Below are 21,295 nucleotides of genomic sequence, written 5' to 3'. Positions count from 1 at the left end.
TTCTTGAGTCTTAACATCGCTAATTTGATGGCCACACAATCTGCAAGTCCAAAATTTGTGTAAGCAGACAAAAAAAGCAAGATGTGCATGGCATCTACCAGATTGTACGTGTCAGGGCTTCAGGTAGTTTCATATTTCTTCTGAAACCTCACCCGGAGGAAACAGAAACATAGGTTTGGCTCTTATGACTATTTTTTACTTGTTTTATTTGTTGTTATGGAGTTTCCCCTTGCTTTCCATAAAGCCAGACTACTCTTGAGGCAAAAATTCAATAAAATCAGTGTGTTTTTAATTTTTGGAAAAGTGATTCTAGTGACAATTGTTAATGCTTCTTCTGAACGTATTGCTACTCTTTGCGTGATATTTCCAACACTGAAACACCAAATGTACTCCTCTGGGACGTGTTGTTGACACAAATCTTAAACCACCTAAGGAATTGCCAATAACTTGCCATCCGATGAACTCAAGAAAATGACGCATTTGTGTTACGTGGGCACTTTACTACTGTTCTCTATATCTCTGATGCATATTTGGAGGTTGACGTGGAGCACCCTCAGTCACCTCTCCTGAGTCCTCTCCATGCTCATTTTCCTGGCAGGTGCTTCCCTGTCTGCAGGGAGGTCAGATCTCCTCAGACTACATTCTGTTCATACGGGTGCCAAGCTTGAACTTCATAAACATGGCCGTCCCTCCGGACTATGTAGTCTAATCCCAGTCCCCTTTAGGTGGGGAGCATGCGTGGCAATATACTGCACAAAATTGAAAAATATAAATTAATTCCCGAAGCAATTTGTTTGTTAAGAGAGAACAGCTTTCTAGAATTATGAAGGGAAAGACTGAAGGTAAAGTTTAGGATGTCATAGAAAGACAAGTGAGAAAATCATCTGTAACTAAACAATTCCTTTGGTGCCACAGTCACCCCTAAGCATCGCACTACATAGAAACTGTCTACTTATGAACTCCTTCCTTCAGATAATAGTTTTCTGGCCCGAGTCATGGGCCATTATGAATAATTTCTGTGCATGATACTGGTACCAAGGAAAACTAAGTCTTCCTGCTGGAGGAAACAAGAAAACCAGGAGCTGTGGGTTGCTAACATCTGTATTCTATAAGCAAACAACTCATTTCAGCAACATATGGGATAATTATTTAATGAAATATTTTCTAAAAGTTGCATTCTTTGTTAATTTTACAGAAGCATCTTGAAAATACTGTATAAAATAAACTGCTAGGGTTTAAAAAAATTTTCAGTTTTCTACAACCGGATAACTGCGTATCTTTTTAGAATTAATTTTAAAGTTGTATATGTGTATTATTTTATTTTTTTTAATTTTTTTAATGTTTATTTATTTTTGACAGAGAGAGAGACAGAGCATGAGCGGAGGAGGGGCAGAGAGAGAGGGAGACACAGAATCCGAAGCAGGCTCCGGGCTCTGAGCTGTCAGCACAGAGCCCGATGCGGGGCTTGAACTCACAGACAGCAAGATCATGACCTGAGTCAAAGTCGGACGCTCAACCGACTGAGCCACCCAGGCGCCCCAATGTGTATTATTTTAAAAACTACTAGTGACTTTTGAGAAATAAAAACATCCTGCACACATAATCTAGACGAAAACATGAACATAACAGCCTTTCAGAGACCATGAAACGAAACACAAATTGACGTCCAATATGGCAAGTTAGTATGTTTTTTAAAAAGTATGCTGAACTGAAATCGTTCAGTTTGTAAGCTTGTATGTCTAGATTCTTACACCCAATGTTATGTATACAAGATTCCCTTATGCCATTGCCTCTGGTGATATTTTATTCATTCTGTTTGTTGTGTGGCATCCCAATGTTTGGGGCCCGCTGTAAGAGACACTGCCCCACAGTTTTTCAGAGTTGTGCATCACTTCTGATCCCTGCCGTCAACGTGTAACATTGTAACGTCAACGGTGGTTCCGCATTCACACAAGTGCTTGATGCTCATATCGTGAATCATTTTCATTTTGGCCATTCTTCTGGTGGGCCAAAGTCCAGCCTTGAAGACTTACATTTTATTCACCTGAGTCCTAATGAAGTTGTATAACCATTTCTGAGAAGTGCCTGTTTAATTCTGAAGGCAGAAAAAGAGGTAAAGAAGGTGTGAAGAAGCTGTGTCTACAAGTATGTGGCCTTCCACCACTCACACTCTCTAGCTGATATCATTATTGCCCTTCCGGTCAAATCAGCCTAAGTCATTCTTTTGTATGAAGATGAAGCCCCTCGCGTGGTTTGTTTGTTTGTCATTTTAATATCTCCAATGGTGGAGATAGGTTTACACAGCTGTAGAATCACAGATTGGGGAGATGGATTAAGGCAACCGGAAAGGGCCTTAGAGATAATCTAGTTTGAGATCCTCTTTTACAGAGTGGGGGTGAGGTCTAGTGAGTCGTTGAACACCACAGCGATTTGGGGTTGCGTTTGGTGCCATATTCACAGCATATTTCTGGAGAGGAGTGTCCAAAGAGGTTTAAAGTTGCTGCCTCTGGCTTTTTTACACAGGAGCACCCATTTACTCGGTTACCGAGCTTTGCCACTGTTGTATTTTAACAAATGGTGTCACACAACCTACCACTGTGTGCATCCATCTGCTTGTTGCATTATACAAATGCCCAAATGTACCATCACGATGTCATTTTTATCCTTAGGGATTTCAGTGCAAGGCTGAAGGAAAGGAGTCCAGATATGGCAACATGTCTATTATATCAATAGTCACTTGTATGGTAATACTGGATAATAATTCTTTCATCAGTTCCTGGTGGATGTGTGGGGACATTGTGATGTAGAGAGTGGAAGGAAATGGGTGAGGAAGGAACTACATGAACCAGAATAGACCACAAAGCTTTTTGATGTGTTCCCTATTTCTGTAGAATTCCACATGGAAGGGTTAGTTCAGCCATCTGCCCTAAGTTCCTATTTAAGTCATGAAGCTACTATTCAATATTCTGAGACAGTGATTTTTCACTCTCTAATTACATAAATTCAGGAAGATGAAGCCTACAGTTAATCAAGTTGGTTTCTTCCATTTTTAGATGAGCTTAAAATATCTCATTTAATTGGTTTATGACTTCACACTCATTAGATGTGATTAAAGAAGCCAGTATGTGCATCAAATCAGTCTTTACATGATATTACTGTTATATGTCATATGGAAGGGTGATGCCATATTTATAACTTCTGAATGAGAAGCCTCTGATCAACCCACTAAGCTTCTGACTTGTTTAGACTTTACTGCATTTCAAAAAGTTAAGAAAGATTAACAAAAGTGTATTGATAAATTGGGAAAATATGGTACAAATGGAAGTTCTTAAACCTTTTTTTTTCCCAAAAGAAGCCTTCCCATTGATTTTTTCCACCACCATATTTTCCCCCCAATTTGTCAGTTTCCCATAAATGCCCCTCTCAAAAGCAGAGAAGCCTTTTGACGTTTGCTTCCATTCTTAAATTCTTTCACCAAGGACAGTTATAATTACTTAGGGGTATAATTCTAATAGTAATTAAGAATGGCATTGAGTCTTACATGGTCTTACAAACACATAGCCATATCCATGTTTTCTCAGTAAGATTCTTTTAGTGGTTGACATCAGAAAACTTGAGCAGAGCTAGATAAAGAAGAAAACATCCAGGGAGGACATAGATGAATGCTTTTTTACTTCCCATATAATTAATATATTTATATAGGCATTAATTTAGTATCCACAACCATTTATAAATATTTTTGTAAAAGCTATTAAATACATATACAAAGCATATATTATATTCTCATTTAATTATGTTCTGAAAATTTCTAGTGAACATTCAAAAATAGTGTCAGCAAAACAAAATAAACACAAAACAACCCAAACAAAAATGTTATCAGGTGTGTGGGTTTTTTTAAGTGTTTATCAATTTTTGAGAGAGAGCAAGAGGCAGAGAATGAGCGGGGAGGGGCAGAGAGGAAAAGAGACACAGAATCCAAAGCTGACTCCAGGCTCTGAGATTTCAGCACAGAGCCCAATGTGGTTTCGAACTCATGGTCTGCAAGATCATGACCTGAGCCAAGTCGGATGCTCAGCCAACTGAGCCACCCAGGTGCCCTAGGTGTGTGGTTTTTATTATTTATTTGTTTTTCAATTTTTGTGTCCCAGACATGATAAAGGCACTGGATTGGTAAGGATGATACTCAACCTTCACCAAAGAATACAGTCTTATATTGGAGACAATGGTCAAATCAACTGAGCCATAGGTATAGGGATGCCTTGAGGAGAGTAAATTATTTATAATTTAAGAACATCATTTAACCAGGACTGGGAAGGCAGAAGAAGGAAAGAAGAGCCAAGTGGAAGTGGCTGTATTGAGAATTTCAACACAAGGAGGTACTTTAGCAGGACCCTCCACTTTGCACTTTTATCCTTCTCATTTTCATCTTGCGGGGGGGGACAGAATAAGCCACCCCAAAATATACCACTTTGGCTATTGATTATTTTAAATTAAAGTTACTTAAGAAACAGCAGGTGCAAGAAGGACACTCTGACTTTCCTTTGTTCTCCTGAAAGCAGAAAATAAATTTCCTATGTGAAAGGTACCCTTCCTGTACCAGGAGAAAGAGAGACATCCTCTTCACCAGAGAGGGAATTGAGGGCTGAGGAATCTGTATAAACAAACTGTTACCTCTTTACTTATTTACTAATCCAAGCCCACACTTCTTTGTCATGTCAATTCTTCACAAATATATTGTTTCAGGCTCCTGGGTAGTTCTGTTGGTTAAGTACCCACCCATCTGACTATGGCTCAGGTCATGATCTCGCTTTTGTGAGTTTGAGCCCACATTGGGCTAGCAGCTGTCGGCCCAGAGCCCACTTCAAATCCCCTGTCCCCCTCTTTCTGTCCCTCTTCCAGTCATGCTCTCTCTCTCTCTCAAGAAAAAATAAACATTAAAAAACCCCAAATATATCGTTTCTTTGTCTAAAAAATATACAAGCTACCTGTTCTGGTTACTTGAGTTTTATATTTTTATGAGATCGTGTACTTATGAGATTAAATTTGTTTTTCTCCTGTTAATCTAATATCTTTTTTCTTTTTAGAATTTATTTATTTACATACAAGTTAGTTAACATACATTGTAGTATTGGTTTCAGGAGTAGAACCCGGTGATTTATCACTTCCATATGATACCAGTGCTCATCTCAACAAGTGCTGTCCATGACCCAGCAATAGCACTGCTAGGAATTTACCCAAGGGATACAGGAGTACTGATGCATAGGGGCACCTGTACCCCAATGTTTATAGCGGCACTCTCAACAATAGCCAAATTATGGAAAGAGCCTAAATGTCCATCAACTGATGAATGGATAAAGAAATTGTGGTTTATATACACAATGGAATACTACGTGGCAATGAGAAAAAATGAAATATGGCCTTTTGTAGCAACATGGATGGAACTGGAGAGTGTGATGCTAAGTGAAATAAGCCATACAGAGAAAGACAGATACCATATGGTTTCACTCTTATGTGGATCCTGAGAAACATAACAGAAACCCATGGGGGAGGGGAAGGGAAAAAAAAAAAAAAAAAAAAAGAGGTTAGAGTGGGAGAGAGCCAAAGCATAAGAGACTGTTAAAAACTGAGAACAAATTGAGGGTTGATGGGGGGTGGGAGGGAGGGCAGGGTGGGTGATGGGTATTGAGGAGGGCACCTTTTGGGATGAGCACTGGGTGTTGTATGGAAACCAATTTGACAGTAAATTTCATATATTAAAAAATAAAAAAAAAATAAAAAAATAAAAAAATAAAAAAAAATAGGGGCGCCTGGGTGGCGCAGTCGGTTAAGCGTCCGACTTCAGCCAGGTCACGATCTCGCGGTCTGTGAGTTCGAGCCCCGCGTCGGGCTTCTGGGCTGATGGCTCGGAGCCTGGAGCCTGTTTCCGATTCTGTGTCTCCCTCTCTCTCTGCCCCTCCCCCGTTCATGCTCTGTCTCTCTCTGTCCCAAAAATAAATAAAAAACGTTGAAAAAAAAAATAAAAAAAAATAAAAAAAAAATAAAAACAGAACTACCATATAAAAAAAAAAAAAAAAAAAAAAAAACAAAAAAACAAGTGCTGTCCATAATGCCCATCACCCATTTAGCCCATCTCCCGATGCACTTCTCTTCCAGCAAGACTAGGCTTGTTCTCTTTATTTAAGAGTCTCTTATGGCTTGCCTCCCTCTCTGTTTTTATCTCATCTTTCCTTCCCTTCCCCTATGTTCATCTGTTGTGTTTCTTAATTTCAAGTATGGGTAAAATCGTATGATGTTTGTCTTTCCCTGACTGACTTCTTTCGCTAAGCATGATACACTCGAGTTCCATCCATGGTGTTGCAAATGACAAGATTTCATTCTTTTCGGTTGCTGAGTACTATTCCATTATATATACAAACCACATCTTCGTTATCAATTCATCAGTCAATGGATATTTGGGCTTTTTCCATAATTTGGCTATTGTTGATAGTGCTGCTGGACACATTGGGGTTCATGTGCCCCTAATTATTAGATCAGTCAGAGAACCAGGAAGAGAAGAAAGGAAAAACTTTGCTCCCCTACAACTACATAACCTCTGAGAAGGCATTGCCCTGCCCACCTCAGGATCTGTAATTGTAACCTCTTCATTTGGATTCCTTTCTTCACCCCATCACCACTGTATCCCTCTTCACCATTTTGATCTGAAATGAAATTTCAGAGGATCTTCTTCTCTGCACTCTAGAGGTAGACATTTTTTTTTTAAATTTTTTTAATTTTTTTTATTTTTTATTATTTTTTAATTTTTTTTTCAACGTTTTTTATTTATTTTTGGGACAGAGAGAGACAGACAGAGCATGAACGGGGGAGGGGCAGAGAGAGGGAGACACAGAATCGGAAACAGGCTCCAGGCTCTGGGCCATCAGCCCAGAGCCCGACGCGGGGCTCGAACCCACGGACCGCGAGATCGTGACCTGGCTGAAGTTGGACGCTTAACCGACTGCGCCACCCAGGCGCCCCTAGAGGTAGACATTTTGCTTGAACTGAGAGTATCTTGACTTTTCACTTCAGGGAAAATGTAGAGTTTATCATGAATAATTTGTAAGATTAATGAATTAATTTTATTTCTTTTTATTACATTATTGAACTCACTAGTATACAAACTCCTGGAATCACCATGAAATGCAAGACACCTATAGTGCAACAGGTGTATACTAAACGCTAATGGCTCTTAGAATAATTAAATCAGTGCATAAAATTAACAACTAATACAAAATTGACACACTAACATGAAGACTGATAAATTTTCCAAATATTAAGCATGGCTGACTTAAAATGGAGACATACAATAAAATATAGGCTACCTAAATATTGGCATCATAGTAGCATAGTAAAATAATATGTTAGTTAAGGTATTTGAGACAATTTAATAATATAATATAACATGGAAGTATAATAGGAGATTTGAAAACAGAAGAGTGCATTTGCATGTGTATGTATATAAATATGTATTTATTTGTCCTATGTGACTAATTACTTAAAATCACATTTTATTTTTCAACTTTCCACCATCTCTTTCACATCCTTGTTCCGTAGGCTATAAATCAGAGAATTTAACATGGGAATCACACGAGTGTAAAACCAAGAGTTCATTTTGGGTTAATCCAGGAAAGAGGAAGAATTTGGCCAGGAATATATTATAGAAAAGCATAGTTCCCCAGAAGACTCTAACAGCCATTAAGTGGGAAGTGCAGGTAGAGAAAGCTTTGAACCTCCTCTCAGCAGAGCGAATCTTCAAGACTGATATGACAATAAGGGACAAGAACTCCTAAAAGGGTGCTCCATTCAACGAAGGCAAAAATGTTAAAAATAACGAAATCATTGCCCTGTGCATCTGAGCAAGACAGCAATAGGAGAGTAGAGATATCAGAGAAGAAATGATTAGTCATATGACCTACAGAAGACATAAGCGGGATGTTCATGTCAGGGGTATCAAAGCAGCTGACATTCCCACTATAAGTATCCTAGGCATGGGCAGGGAGCACAAGGGGTTGCCAATGACTTTATACCAGTCAAAGACCATCATCAACAACAGTAGACACTCAGAATCTGCAGATACAGAAGATGAAGAATTGTAGAGCACAGCCTGTGATGGAAATTGATTTGATGTTAGCAAATAGATCTACCAGCATCTTGGGCCCAATTGGTATGCAAAAGCATAGGTAACAGAAGGCAGGTGACTGAGGAAAAAGTATCTGTGTGTGAAGCTGGGAATCCATTTTAATTATAAAGAACATTCCAAGAGTTTCCAGGAGATTAACAAGATACATATCTAGAAACATGGTAAATAAGGCCACTTTGGTGTCCAGTTATTGGTAATTGCCAAGGGAAATAATTCAGACAAAAGGGATCAATTAACCCTGACCTTCCTCTTCATTCTTGTTGCAAACTTTTACAAAAACACTGAAGAAAATTATAGTTCGTAATTTGACTCTTCTAGATTTATCCATGATAAATTCCCCCTTTTTATTCCTTTTATTAAAAAAAAATTTTTTTAACATTTATTAGTTTTTGAGAGACAGAGAGACACAGAGTGTGAGTGGGGGAGGGGAAGAGAGTGAGGGAGACAGAATCTGAAGCAGACTCCAGGCTCTGGGCTGTCAGCCCAGAGCCCGACCCGGGCCCAAACCCACAAACTGCGAGATCGTGACCTGAGCTGACGCTGGAAGCTTAGCCAACTGAGCCATCCAGGTGCCCCAAGGCCGATTTTCTTTATTTTTTATTTTTTTTAAATTTACATCCAAATTAGTTAGCATATAGTGCAACAATGATTTCAGGAGTGGCATCCTTAATGCCCCTTACCCATTAAGCCCATCCCCCCCCCCACAACCCCTCCAGTAACCCTGTTTGTTCTCCATATTTAAGAGTCTCTTATGTTTTGTCCCCCTCCCTGTTTTTATATTATTTTTGCTTCCCTTCCCTTATGTTCATCTGTTCTGTGTCTTAAAGTCCTCATATGAGTGAAATAATATGATATTTGTCTTTCTCTAATTTCACTTAGCACAATACCCTCTAGTTCCATCCACGTAGTTGTAAATGGCAAAACTCATTCTTTTTGATTGCCGAGTAATACTCCATTGTATAGATATACCACTTCTTTATCCATTCATCCATCGATGCACATTTGGGCTCTTTCCATACTCTGGCCATTGTTGATAGTGCTGCTATAAACATGGGGGTGCATGTGTCCGTTCAAAACAGCATACCTGTATCCCTAGGATAAATACCCAGTAGTGCAATTGCTGGGTCATAGGGTAGTTCTATTTTTAATTTTTTGAGGAACCTCCATACTGTTTTCCAGAGTGGCTGCACCAGTTTGCATTCCCACCAGCAGTGCAAAAGAGATCCTCTTTCTCTGCATCCTCACCAACATCTGTTGTTGCCTAAGTTGTTAATATTAGCCATTCTGACAGGTGTGAGGTGATATCTCATTGTGGTTTTGATTTGTATTTCCCTGATGATGAATGATGTTGAGCATTTTTTCATTTGTCGGTTGGCCATCTGGATGTCTTCTTTGAAGAAGTGTCTATTCATGTCTTTTGCCCATTTCTTCACTAGATTCTTTGTTTTTTGGGTGTTGAGTTTGCTAAGTTCTTTATAGATTTTGGATACTAACCCTTTACCTGATAGGTTGTTTGCAAATATTTTCTCCCATTCTGTCAGTTGCCTTTTAGTTTTGCTGGTTGTTTTCTTCACTGCGCAGAAGCTTTTTATTTTGATGAGGTCCCACAAGATATTAGCCACCTGGATCCAGTAATACATTAAAAAAAAAAGTTATTCACCACGACCAAGTGGGAGTTATACCTGGGATACAGGGCTGGTTCAATATCTGCAAATCAATCAATGTGATTCCTCACGTCAATAAAAGAAGGGCCTATTTTCTTAATAGCCTCCCGGCTCCCTTTAAAAAACTCCTGACCTAAATGACCCCATTTCATTTTGCCTTTCGTTTTTAGCAATTTAATTTAATTTAACTTAACTTAATTTAATTTAAATTTAATTTACTAATTTAATTTTACATTATTTTATTTTGAGAAGGTGAGTGGGTGGGGGGAGAGGGGCAGAAGGGGAGAGTATGCTGAGTATGGAGCCTGATGTGGCGCTCGACCCCACAACCCTGGGATCATGGCCTGAGCCGAAATCAAGAGTTGGACCCTCCACAGACTGAGCCACCCAGATGCATCTATTTTACCTTTCAAACAAACGACAAATGAACGACAATTGCACACCGACGCCTAAACAAAGAAATAGAATTGTTTGGCAGTTACATTGCAGTTAATTCAAGTAAGCAGGTACAACGTAATTCTTTTACAAATTTCTAAATGCTTGATTTCTCATTTTTCCAAAAAAAATGTGTCTTTCTTCTATAATTCTTTGAATTTAATCATACAGAAACCTACTTGAAACTGGTGTTTCTGTTCTTACCTCTGTACATGCAAGTAGCAGATTGTATTTATTTTCTACCTTGTGATTGTTGGGACTTAAATCAAAAGCCACTGTCTTCACTCATCATTACGTGAACATGATTAATTAGATTTGTGGTTATGTATTTTCCGTGATGAATGGTGTCTCAATTTGGCAAAGGCTGAACTTTTCATGCTTATCACCAAATTGATCAAAGATAGAAGTTAACAGAATTTATTTCAATGTTGTGTTCATGGTTACCATGAATCTTACACCCTCCTTTAGTAAAAGCAGATACTAATGAATTTCAAATAGACCTATTTAATAATTTTCATCTGTTTCATTGTTCATCCTGTTTCTTCAATTTCTGAAATATCTCTTTCACTTCTCATTTAGAAATCTGGTAGTCTTTCATACTACTTTTTTCATTAGTCATTGTCTGGTTCTTTCCCCTCAACTATATGTCGTTCACCCTCATTTCAATGATTTTATGACTGTATAACATCCATTACTCCTAATATACTCATTATTGAATATGATTTTTATCTATTCATATGTGTGTCTTTCTACATTCCCATAATCCTGGACACAAATATTTGCATTAGTAAAAACTCAGTAAATGTGTGTTAAATATTTTCTTATTGAGGGTACCTGGGTGGCTCTGTTGGCTAAGAGTCTGACTACAGCCTAGGTCCTGATCTTGTGGTTTGTGACCTTGAGCTCCGCATCAGGCTCTGTGTTGACAGCGTGGAGACTGGAGCCTGCTTAGGATTCTGTGTCTCCCTCTCTCTCTGCCCCTCCCCACTCATGTGCTGTCTCACTCTCTCTCTCTCTCTCTCACAAAAATAAATAAACATTAAAAAAATTTTAAGTATTTTCTTATTGTAAGGCCGATGGATGTTCAACAGAGTAAAAATAAACAAATTTTGAGACCTGTTCCTGCAAATATATTTCATTTGTACAAGGACAATTCTTTAAGAAAAAAAAGTGTTGGGATGATGCTTTAACAACAACAAAGCCAAGTTCCGTTTGTTTCCAAAAATAACCCTTATGTGCCATAATTTATGGTAGTGATTTGAAAATTGGGAGGTACTAGATATTTAAGTATATTTAAATTCCTCCTGGACAGCTATCAACATAATGCTCCACCATCCCTGAATTTTGTCCAAACATGTTGCTGTTCCCTGACTTCACTGAAATCCTTCACTGGGACAGAGAGATGAATCCTACATTTCCATTTTTCCCGACCATAAAAACGCCTCTACCTTCCTTTTCATTCAACTGTCTTCTAAGCATCTTTTCATTCAACACTGAATTCCTGAAGGCAAAAGGTGTGAATTTAATTAATTCATTGTGGGGGCTGAGTCGGTTAAGTATCCGACTTCGGCTCAGGTCATGATCTCATGGTTTGTGGGTTCAAGCTCCACATGGGGCTCTGTGCTGACAGCTCAGAGCCTGGAGCCTGCTTAGAGTTCTGTCTCCCTCTCTCTCTGCCCCTTCCCCGTTTGTGCTCTGCCTCTCTCTCTCTCTCTCAAAAAATAAACATTAAATATATATATATATATATATATATATATATTCATATATATACATATATATTCATATATATATTCATATATATATATTCATATATATATATTCATATATATATATTCATATATATATATTCATATATATATATTCATATATATATTCATATATATTCATATATATATATTCATATATATATATTCATATATATATTCATATATATTCATATATATATATTTATATATATACGTATATATATTCATATATATATTCATATATATATTCATATATATTCATATATATATATTTATATATATACATATATATATTCATATATATATTCATATATATATTCATATATATATATTCATATATATATTCATATATATATATATTCATATATATATTCATATATATATTCATATATATATATTCATATATATATTCATATATATATTCATATATATATTCATATATATTCATATATATATTCATATATATATTCATATATATTCATATATATATTCATATATATATTCATATATATTCATATATATTCATATATATATTCATATATATATTCATATATATTCATATATATATTCATATATATATTCATATATATATTCATATATATTCATATATATATTCATTATGGAGTTCTTAACAAAACTTTGTGCTTTTCATATAGTATTTAACTGATCTCCATATATATCATCATACATTTTTAATATTGTGGTTCCTAGGCTGTCTCTTAACAATCTCATTATACATATACTGAAAATATGATACAGATGTAATTAGTAAACAGAAGTTCCCTAAGCATCATGTTTGTCTGACCCAAAGCATTTCCTGTTAATATTAATTCCTATTAATATTCCCAACTACAGTGTAGTCATAAAAAATAAAATATCTCTTTTAAGAAGAAGTAACTCTGAGCTATTGTCATGAAATGTTCTAGTGTGTTTACTTCAAATTTACAAAAACAGCAACCCACAGATTCTTAGAGTTCTAAAAAGCTGAGAGACCATCCAAGTCCTATTTGTAAATCAAGAGAAAATGCCACGGGCGACGGAGGGCAGATGGGAACAATAGAAAGGGGTTGCAGACTGAGAAAAGAATCTGCCTTATTTTATTCATCTTAGCCAGAACACTTCGTTAATATTATTGCTCAATGGGTCGCTGTATTGCACAAATCCAGGGAACACATAGAAAATAAGTAACATAGCAGTTTGTTGTCTGTGTTTATAGGTCTGATTCTGCTTTTTGTTTGTTGTTTTGGTTTTTAGATTTCACATTTAACCGACGGCTGCCAGAGGAGAGGATGGGCAAAATGTGTCAAACGGAGTGGGAAACCCAGGCTTGCAGTAATGGAAAGAATAAGTCACAAGGATGAGAGATACGATGTAGGGAATACGGTCAATATGGCGACAGATGGTAGCTACATGTAATGGTGAGCACAGCATAGCGTATAGACTCGTTGAATCACTATATTGTACACCTGAAACCCATGTAACACCACGTGTCAACTGTAGCCCCAAAATATAAGTAATGTAGTGGCCCTAAAGTCGCACCTTGTGGCAATCTTGGGGAGTACTCACTGTAGTGGCCATGTTCCACGTGATACTTTATGATAGGTGATTCACTCTGGGACACTAATGTGGGTATCATGGCGACCACCCAAAATGTCCCACTTTGGCATACTGATTATATTAAATAAAAGTTGTTTAAGAGAAGGCCTGTGCGAGGATCCTCTGACTTTCCTCTGTGCTCCTGAAAACAAGAAGTAAATCTCCCATGGGAAAGGTACCCTCCCTGTACCAGGAAGTAAAGACACATCCTTATCACCAAGTATAGGAAATTCAGAGCCTGGAAGGCCGTATAAACAACCCTTATTACATTTTAGCAATCTACTACCACAGACCAAATTCTGTTTAGAGTTTCTTACTAATCGAAGACTGCAAATTCAATTCTCTTTATCCTGCCAATTCCTTACAGATTTATTGTCTTCTCATAAAAATAATATAAAAGCTGCCTGCTTTGGTAATTTCTTTAGATCTCAATTTCATTATTTGGTCTCTGTGAGCACACAATAAAACTGTATTTTTTGTTTTGTTTTGTTTTCCTCTCCTGTTAATCTGTCTCATGTGAATTTAATTCCTAATTCAGCAAGAAGAACTTGAAGAATAGAAGGAAATGCCTTTCCTTCACTAACAGGCACAAATGTATATGTGTCATGAAAGTCTATTGTTAAGTGCCGTGTACAGGAATGTTTTCCTGCCCTACGTGTTGCCCTATTGCAGTTATGTTATTCATTTAAACAAATCAAGTAAATGCCAGATCTGTGGGTTCAAGAAATAATTTACGAATTTATAAGCATTACCAGCGTATGGGCAAAAATATTCCAGGTAATTTTTTTGTCTGAGTCCTCAGTGGGAACTAGAAACGGGCATAGCATTTCTTTTTTTATGGTTCCTATAAATCTAGACGACATCATAGATTAAAATCATTAAAGTATTCTTGATTTGGGAAAAATGACTCTGTGTGATACGTTTCAATAACCTTTCCGTTTTTATTATTATTTTGTGTGTGATGATACCAATACAAACATACAGAATTCACTGCCTTAGGAGATATGATTTTAAGCCAGGCTCAAACTAAGTAATTGTGATAATTTGCCACCCATTCGAGTGAAGACATTAGATGCAATTGTATGACCCTTGAACTTTACTACCATTATTTACTACTTTGATTCATATTAAAGGGATGGGATTTGTCCTTGTGATGTGGAGAACAAAGACAAAAGAAATGTAGAAAAACATCATTTTCCTTAGAGCTTAGAGCAGGCTGACAAGTGCTTGAGAAAGGCAGAGTGACCTTCCTCAAGGAACTCAGCTGCCTCAGTGTTAATACTTTGCTAGAGGCAAAAGGCAACCTTAGTTTGACATTAGCCAACCTCTAGTTTCCTGTAAGTCTTTAACATACACAAATTCCTTTGGAAACTTCCTTTATCTCTACCTCCCCAAGCATCCTCCAAGCTTATGGCCCACTGATATACATCTCAAGGGTCTCATGAATAAGATTTGACTAGCCTCAAGGTCCGGAAACCTTGCTTCCAAGTTTCTTAGAGACTTTCATTATCCCTAACCCCTTCTCAACTTGAAAGTACGGAATCAGTCACTGGTCACAACCCCAGGGCAGATCTTTCTGCCCCCGGGTCCTGGCCCCATGCTTTAATAAAACCACCCCTTTTGCACGAAAGATAATTCAAGAAGTCTGTCTTAACTTTTCCCTACCAGACTCCAACATTTCACATCACTTGGTCATTTTATATGACTCCTTCCCAAACTCATTTTCTCATCAGATGCTTCTCCGTCTCCAGGGATGACAAACCCCTTCAGGTTACACTCTGTTTAGATAGAACCTAAATTTACCGTCCTACACTTGACTGCCCCATAAACCATTTACGCTAAGTTCCCTTCAAACCCTTCCATTGAAATCTGAGCTTTAGGGACCATATGATTATTAAAAATTGGATGATTAACATCTCAAAGGATTTGTATTTCTTTGAAGATGGCTTTCGAAAATAATGAAAGAAAATTACTCCGTTCTAATGCAAGACACCAGAGACAAGCATGTGAAGAAAACAATTGTATCTAAACGCCTTCCCTGGCGCCACAATAATCGATGTAGTCAGCTATCTGTTTATAAAGTCTCTCCTTCAGAAAGTAGGTGCATGGCTGTGAGTCTTGAGCTTTTGGGAATAAGCTCAGCGCATGTTAACCATACCAAGGAAAACCGGGTTTACTAAGTCTCCTTGTTGCTGAAAACAGTATGAGAAGGGCTTACAGGTTAAAAAAAGACACATTTGCTTTATTACAGTAGTTTTTTTTAAAGTTTATTCATTTATTTTGAGAGAGAGAGAGAGAGAGCAAGTAGGGGAGGGGCAGAGAGAGAGGGGGAGAGAAAGAATCCAAAGCAGGCTTCATGATATCAGTGCAGAGCCTGAGGGAGAGTCTCGAGCTCACTAACAGTGAGATCATGATCTAAGTCAAAACAAAGACTTGAACACTGAACCAGTTAGGCCACCCAGGCACCCCTGAAAAGACAGCAAGTATTTATTTATTTATTTATTTATTTATTTATTTATTTAAATTTATTTTTGAGAGAGAGAGAGAGAGAGTGCTTGTATGCGAATGAGTGGGGGAGGGGGCAGAAGGAGAGGACAGAGGTTCAGAAGCAGGCCCTGAGGTGACAGTAGTGAGCCCACTGTGGGACTCAAACTCAGGAGAAATGTGAGATCATGATCTGAGCCAAAGGCAGATGCTCAAACAACTGAGCCACCCAGGTGCCTCTATTTCCAATAATATTAATGTGAACATTTTTACACATGTCTTCTGATGGAGATACACTTATTTATCTTGTGTATAAAACCAGGAATAGGAAATGTGTGTGTGTGTGTGTGTGTGTGTGTGTGTGTGTAAAATTTATATTTACCCAATATTAGCATACAATTTCCCGAAGCAGTATGCCAATCTAGAGTTGCACATTATTAGTGAGTGAATCCTGTGTCTGTTTCTACATCCTCACTAATAGGTAATATTGTCTGTCATTTTCATTTTAGCTGTTATGTAGAGTCCATAATTGTCCTAATGACTAATAAAGTTGGATATTCAAGGAGCGCCTGGGTGGTTCAGTCGGTTAAGCATCTGACTTTGGCTCAGGTCATGATCTCACGGTTCCTGAGTTCAAGCCCTGAGTCAGGCTCTGTGCTGACAGCTCAGAGCTTGGAGGCTGCTTCAGATTCTGTGTCTCCCTCTCTCTCTCTGTCCCTCCCCTGCTCATGCTCATGCTCTGTCTCTCTCAAAAATAAATAAACGTCAAAAAAAGTATAAATAAATAAATAAATAAATACATGCATACATACATAAAAGTTGGATATTCACTTTTATATGGGATGTCTCTGAAAGTTAAAATGAAAAATATGAAGAATAGAAAATCAGTTGAGTGGGTCCACCTTAACGGGGTGAGGGCTCTTGCAATCAGTGCTATCTATCTGCGATCATTGCCAATTCAATTTCAGGTCAGATTAGCCTGGGATTGTACTGTAGTCCCATCCATCTGTTATATTTAAGATCTCCCCAAAGATAGAAGCGGGTTTATACATTATGCATTTATAGAATCATATCAGTATAAGCATGAAATGTGGTATCTCGAATACACAATAAAGATCATTCAGTTTAAAGCCCTCTTTTGACAGAGTGGAAACTGAGGACCAAAGAAGGAAAATGATTTGCCGAAGGTCACAATCACTGTGAACTGATAGTACAGATTCAGACCCAATTTTGCTACCATTCCTTTTCCAGTTCCCAGCAGGTTTGCAGAGTTCAAGTTAGGTTAAATTTGCTGCCTCTTAAGAAAGAGCTACACAATTACCAATTTGTGAGAATTAGTACTTTTTTATTTAATAAATTTTCCTAACCAGATTTTCCTCAGTATGGAGCCAATTGTTTCTATCATTATACATATTTTCTAATCGTTCATCACTGGTAACATTTATGTTTAGGGATGTCCATTCCTGATCAGAATAAGGAACCCTTAAGAAAAAATAGACCTATAATATTGACTCCATATCTAGAGTCTAAATCTAAATTTCAAATAAAACATAAGAAAACTGAGGAGAGATCTTAACGAAAAGAAGAATCCCCTGTTCCTTTTCTTTGTTTGTTTCTTCTTTGTTTTACCTTTATACCTTCCCCTACCATGTCTCAGAATCCCAGAAAAAATATCACCCTGGAGAACGGAAGAGTCTCATTGTCCTACTTGGGCTTTGCTGGCAATCTGAAATGTTTTCACGGAAGCCCTTTACAATGGCACGTAGGTAGACCTAGACTGAGTGACTTTCAGGTTGTGTAATTGTAGCAAATATTTAAGAGTGTCCCTGACTTTTCTTTGGTCCTGCAAGAGCTGTTTGTATCCAGACTTACTGAAGAAATCACTTCAGTGATTTCTGCTTTAGCAGAACAGAGTTGCAAATATCTTGGTAAACACCCAGGCAATAGCCCTCTGGGTTAATTATTTTCCAAGTAATTCCAAGTACTTCCCATGAATAAACATTCAATAACAATTAACTTTTTGGATCTTTTTCATTTTTTCTTTACCCAGATGCTATAGTGGGGCTTGAGGAAAGAGATAAAAATATCCAGTCCTTAAACTCTGGGTATTCATTACCCCACATTGAAGGTAATGATTTAGGCAACAGAGAGTAGATTCAACAAAGTTCCCAGGCTCAGGGTGGTATGGGACCCAAACTTAGTGAGTGCTAGAGGGAAGGAAAGCCCCTGGTGGAAGTGACTAAGTTGTGAAGGGTAGCACTATAGCCCAGCCATACTGGTTTTCTTTAAGTTCCACAGAAATGATGTGGTCCTGTTCCCCTGGGGACCCTCTAGTTGCTGATCTATCTGCATAGAATGCTTTCTCCATCTAGTGCATCTCTCAGCTAATTCCTACTTATCTTTTAGATCCCAGATTGTTCCCATTACCAGGAAGAACTTTTCAACATTCTTCACTATAATTGAACATTGTGCTTTGCTTCTGTTTTTTTTTTTTATGGCATAATTACTGTTTATTATAAATAATTTGAATGATAATTTAATTAACATTTGTCACTTCTGATGAGAGAGCCTATATAGGCAGGCTGAGGGCAAAATTGAGCTAACACCCCACCCCTCCTGCCAAGGTGGGATATGTGTGATATTCCACAGGCACTCCTGGCTACTCAAGAACAAAGGAAAGGAAGGAAAACAAATGGTTAACTGAGGGAGATCACAGTCAAGCAGGACTTGACACAGTCAAGCATGAGTCTCCATGTCTTGATAGATTACAAAAAAAAGGCAATTTTATTAATACCCTAATCTCCAGAAACCTGTAGACTCCTTTCCTGGAACCTCAAAATCACACCTCCATAGTGATATGGGGAACAAAGGCAAGAAGGAAATGGCAGGTAAAATTCAATCTCCTTATAAACTGCAGTCCATTGACAACTATTAGAGGCTGGCAGAGTAAAAAGTTTCTCCAGGATCTCCCTACTGTCTTAATGTTAATACTTTGCTGGAGGGAAAAACAACCTAAGCTTGACAACAGCTTGGATTCCAGTATCCTGCGAGTCTTCTTTAGCATATGAAATCTTTTTGAAAACTTCCCCTTGACTTCCCCTCCCCCCTCTCCCAACTCCCAAGTATAGAACCAGTCTTTCCACAGGGTCCCAGGCAGCTCTTCCTGCCCATGGGTCCTGTCCCTGTGCTAAAAAAAAAAAAAAAAAAAAAAAAAAAATCACCTTTTTGTGCAAAGGACATCTTCAAGAAGCCTTTCTTGACCTTCAGCTCTGGACCCCCACCATCACCCCAAAACTTCATCAGTTTCCACTAGATGACAAGATTCATTAACACAAAACTGTTAGATTCACCATAAAATACAAAACACATAGAAGTGCGTTACGTACTTAGAAAACTCTCACTAACATACAGGAAATTAGATTCATGCATAAATGAGAGATTGTAGAAACACAAATTGGGCAAACTAGGAGTCCATAAATTTTCCATAAATAAGGAATACCAAGTATAAGCTCAAGACATAAAATGAATCATGGAGTACTAAAGAAATGACACACTTGGTTATGGCAGGAACATGGTATAAATACTTGTTGGATCATACCACTTTTTTTTTTTTTAATATTTATTTATTTTTGAGAGACAGAGAGAGATAGAGCACAAGCATGGCAGGAGCAGAAAAAGAGGGAGACACAGAATCCAAAGTAGGCTCCAGGCTCTGAGCTGTTAGCACAGAGCCCGACGCGGGGCTCGAACTCACAAACTGCGAGATCATGACCTGAGCTGAAGTCAACCGCTTAACCAACTGAGCCACCCAGGCACCCCTAGATCATACCACTTTAATCAAAACAATTTTGAACTTCTCAAATGAAAGTGTAAGATTGGGAGAAAAATAGATACATATAAGTTTTCAATGAAACCACTTTCTATTTTTAAGTTTTTTCCGAGCCTCTTTCACATCTTTGTTCCGCAGGCTATAAATCACAGGGTTTAACATGGGAATCACAAGGGTATAGAACAAGGAGGTCATTTTGTCTTGATCAAGAGAGTAGGAAGAACTCGGGCGAAAATACATAAAGAGCAGGGTTCCCTGGAAAATTGCAACAGCAGTTAAGTGGGAGGTGCAGGTGGAGAAAGCTTTGAATCTCCCCTCAGCAGAGCGGATCTTTATCACTGCCAGGATGATATAACAGTAAGACACAAAGAGCCCTGAAAGGGTAATCAGCTCAATGAAGCCAAAAATGGTGAATATCACTAACTCATTAACTTGGGTATCTGAGCAAGATAACAAAAGGAGAGGTGGGACATCACAGAAGAAGTGGTTGATCACGTTTGATCCACAGAAACATAACCTGAATGTTAATATTGTATTTGCAGAAGCATCCACAAGCCCTACCATGTAAACCCCAGCCATGAGCAGAAAGCACACTCTGCTGGACATGTTGGCCTTGTAGAGCAAGGGGTTGCTAATGGCCTTGTAGCGATCAAAGGCCATCACCGCCAGCAGTAGGCACTCAGAATCTGCAAACGTGCAGAAGATCCAGAATTGCAGAGCACAGCCATAGAAAGGAATTGACTTTATCTTGGTAATGAGGCCTACCAGCATCCGGGGTCCAATTGCTGTAGAATAACAGAGGTCACTGAAAGAGAGGTGGCTGAGGAAGAAATACATTGGTGTGTGAAGCTTAGAATCCATTCTAATTAACATGATCATCCCGAGGTTTGCAATAAGAATGATGAGATAAACAATTAAAAATGTGACAAATAGGGTCACTTTAATTCCAGACATATTGCTAATTCCCAAGAGAAGGAATTCATTCACAGAAGAGCAATTTTTTCCATCCATTCTTCTTTATTCTTCCAAAATGCTCCCGAAATAACCAAGAAACGGTATATCAAAGTTTTAATTCCTCTTGAAACTCACAAAAATACAATCTATACATGAGAAAGGTTTTGTTTCAGATATTATATTCTTTATCCTCAGAAAATAGCCCAGAAACATTTCATTGTTATGCTGTTGACAAAATTAACATGTTTGTGATAGAATTTAAAGTTTGATTATCAATTTGCATATCACCCACCAAATATATGACTTGTGTGCACCTTCACTGCTTTATCTCAGCAATCGTGAATGAAAACTCATCACAGATCAAACATAATATAAAACTCACACCTAAAGGCAAAGCTGAATTTACAGC

At 37.9% G+C, this 21,295-nt stretch overlaps 1 protein-coding gene and 1 pseudogene across 1 annotated transcript; both read right to left on the bottom strand.

The window, feature by feature from the left end:
- Positions 1-7,551: 7,551 nt before the first annotated feature.
- On the bottom strand, positions 7,552-8,395 carry LOC132660683 (olfactory receptor 5W2-like; annotated as a pseudogene).
- An 11,612-nt stretch (positions 8,396-20,007) lies between these two features.
- Positions 20,008-20,943, bottom strand: LOC132662510 (olfactory receptor-like protein OLF2). Its single transcript, XM_060607967.3, has one exon. It carries the CDS (start codon positions 20,941-20,943, stop codon positions 20,008-20,010), a length of 936 nt encoding a protein of 311 aa, XP_060463950.2.
- Between the last annotated feature and the right edge of the window lie 352 nt (positions 20,944-21,295).

Source organism: Panthera onca, chromosome D1 (assembly GCF_046562875.1).
Source record: "Panthera onca isolate mPanOnc1 chromosome D1, mPanOnc1 haplotype 2, whole genome shotgun sequence".
NCBI classification, from domain to species: Eukaryota; Metazoa; Chordata; class Mammalia; order Carnivora; family Felidae; genus Panthera; species Panthera onca.
The sequence above is the reverse complement of the archived record's forward strand: the minus strand, read 5'-3'. Positions and strand labels throughout refer to the sequence as shown.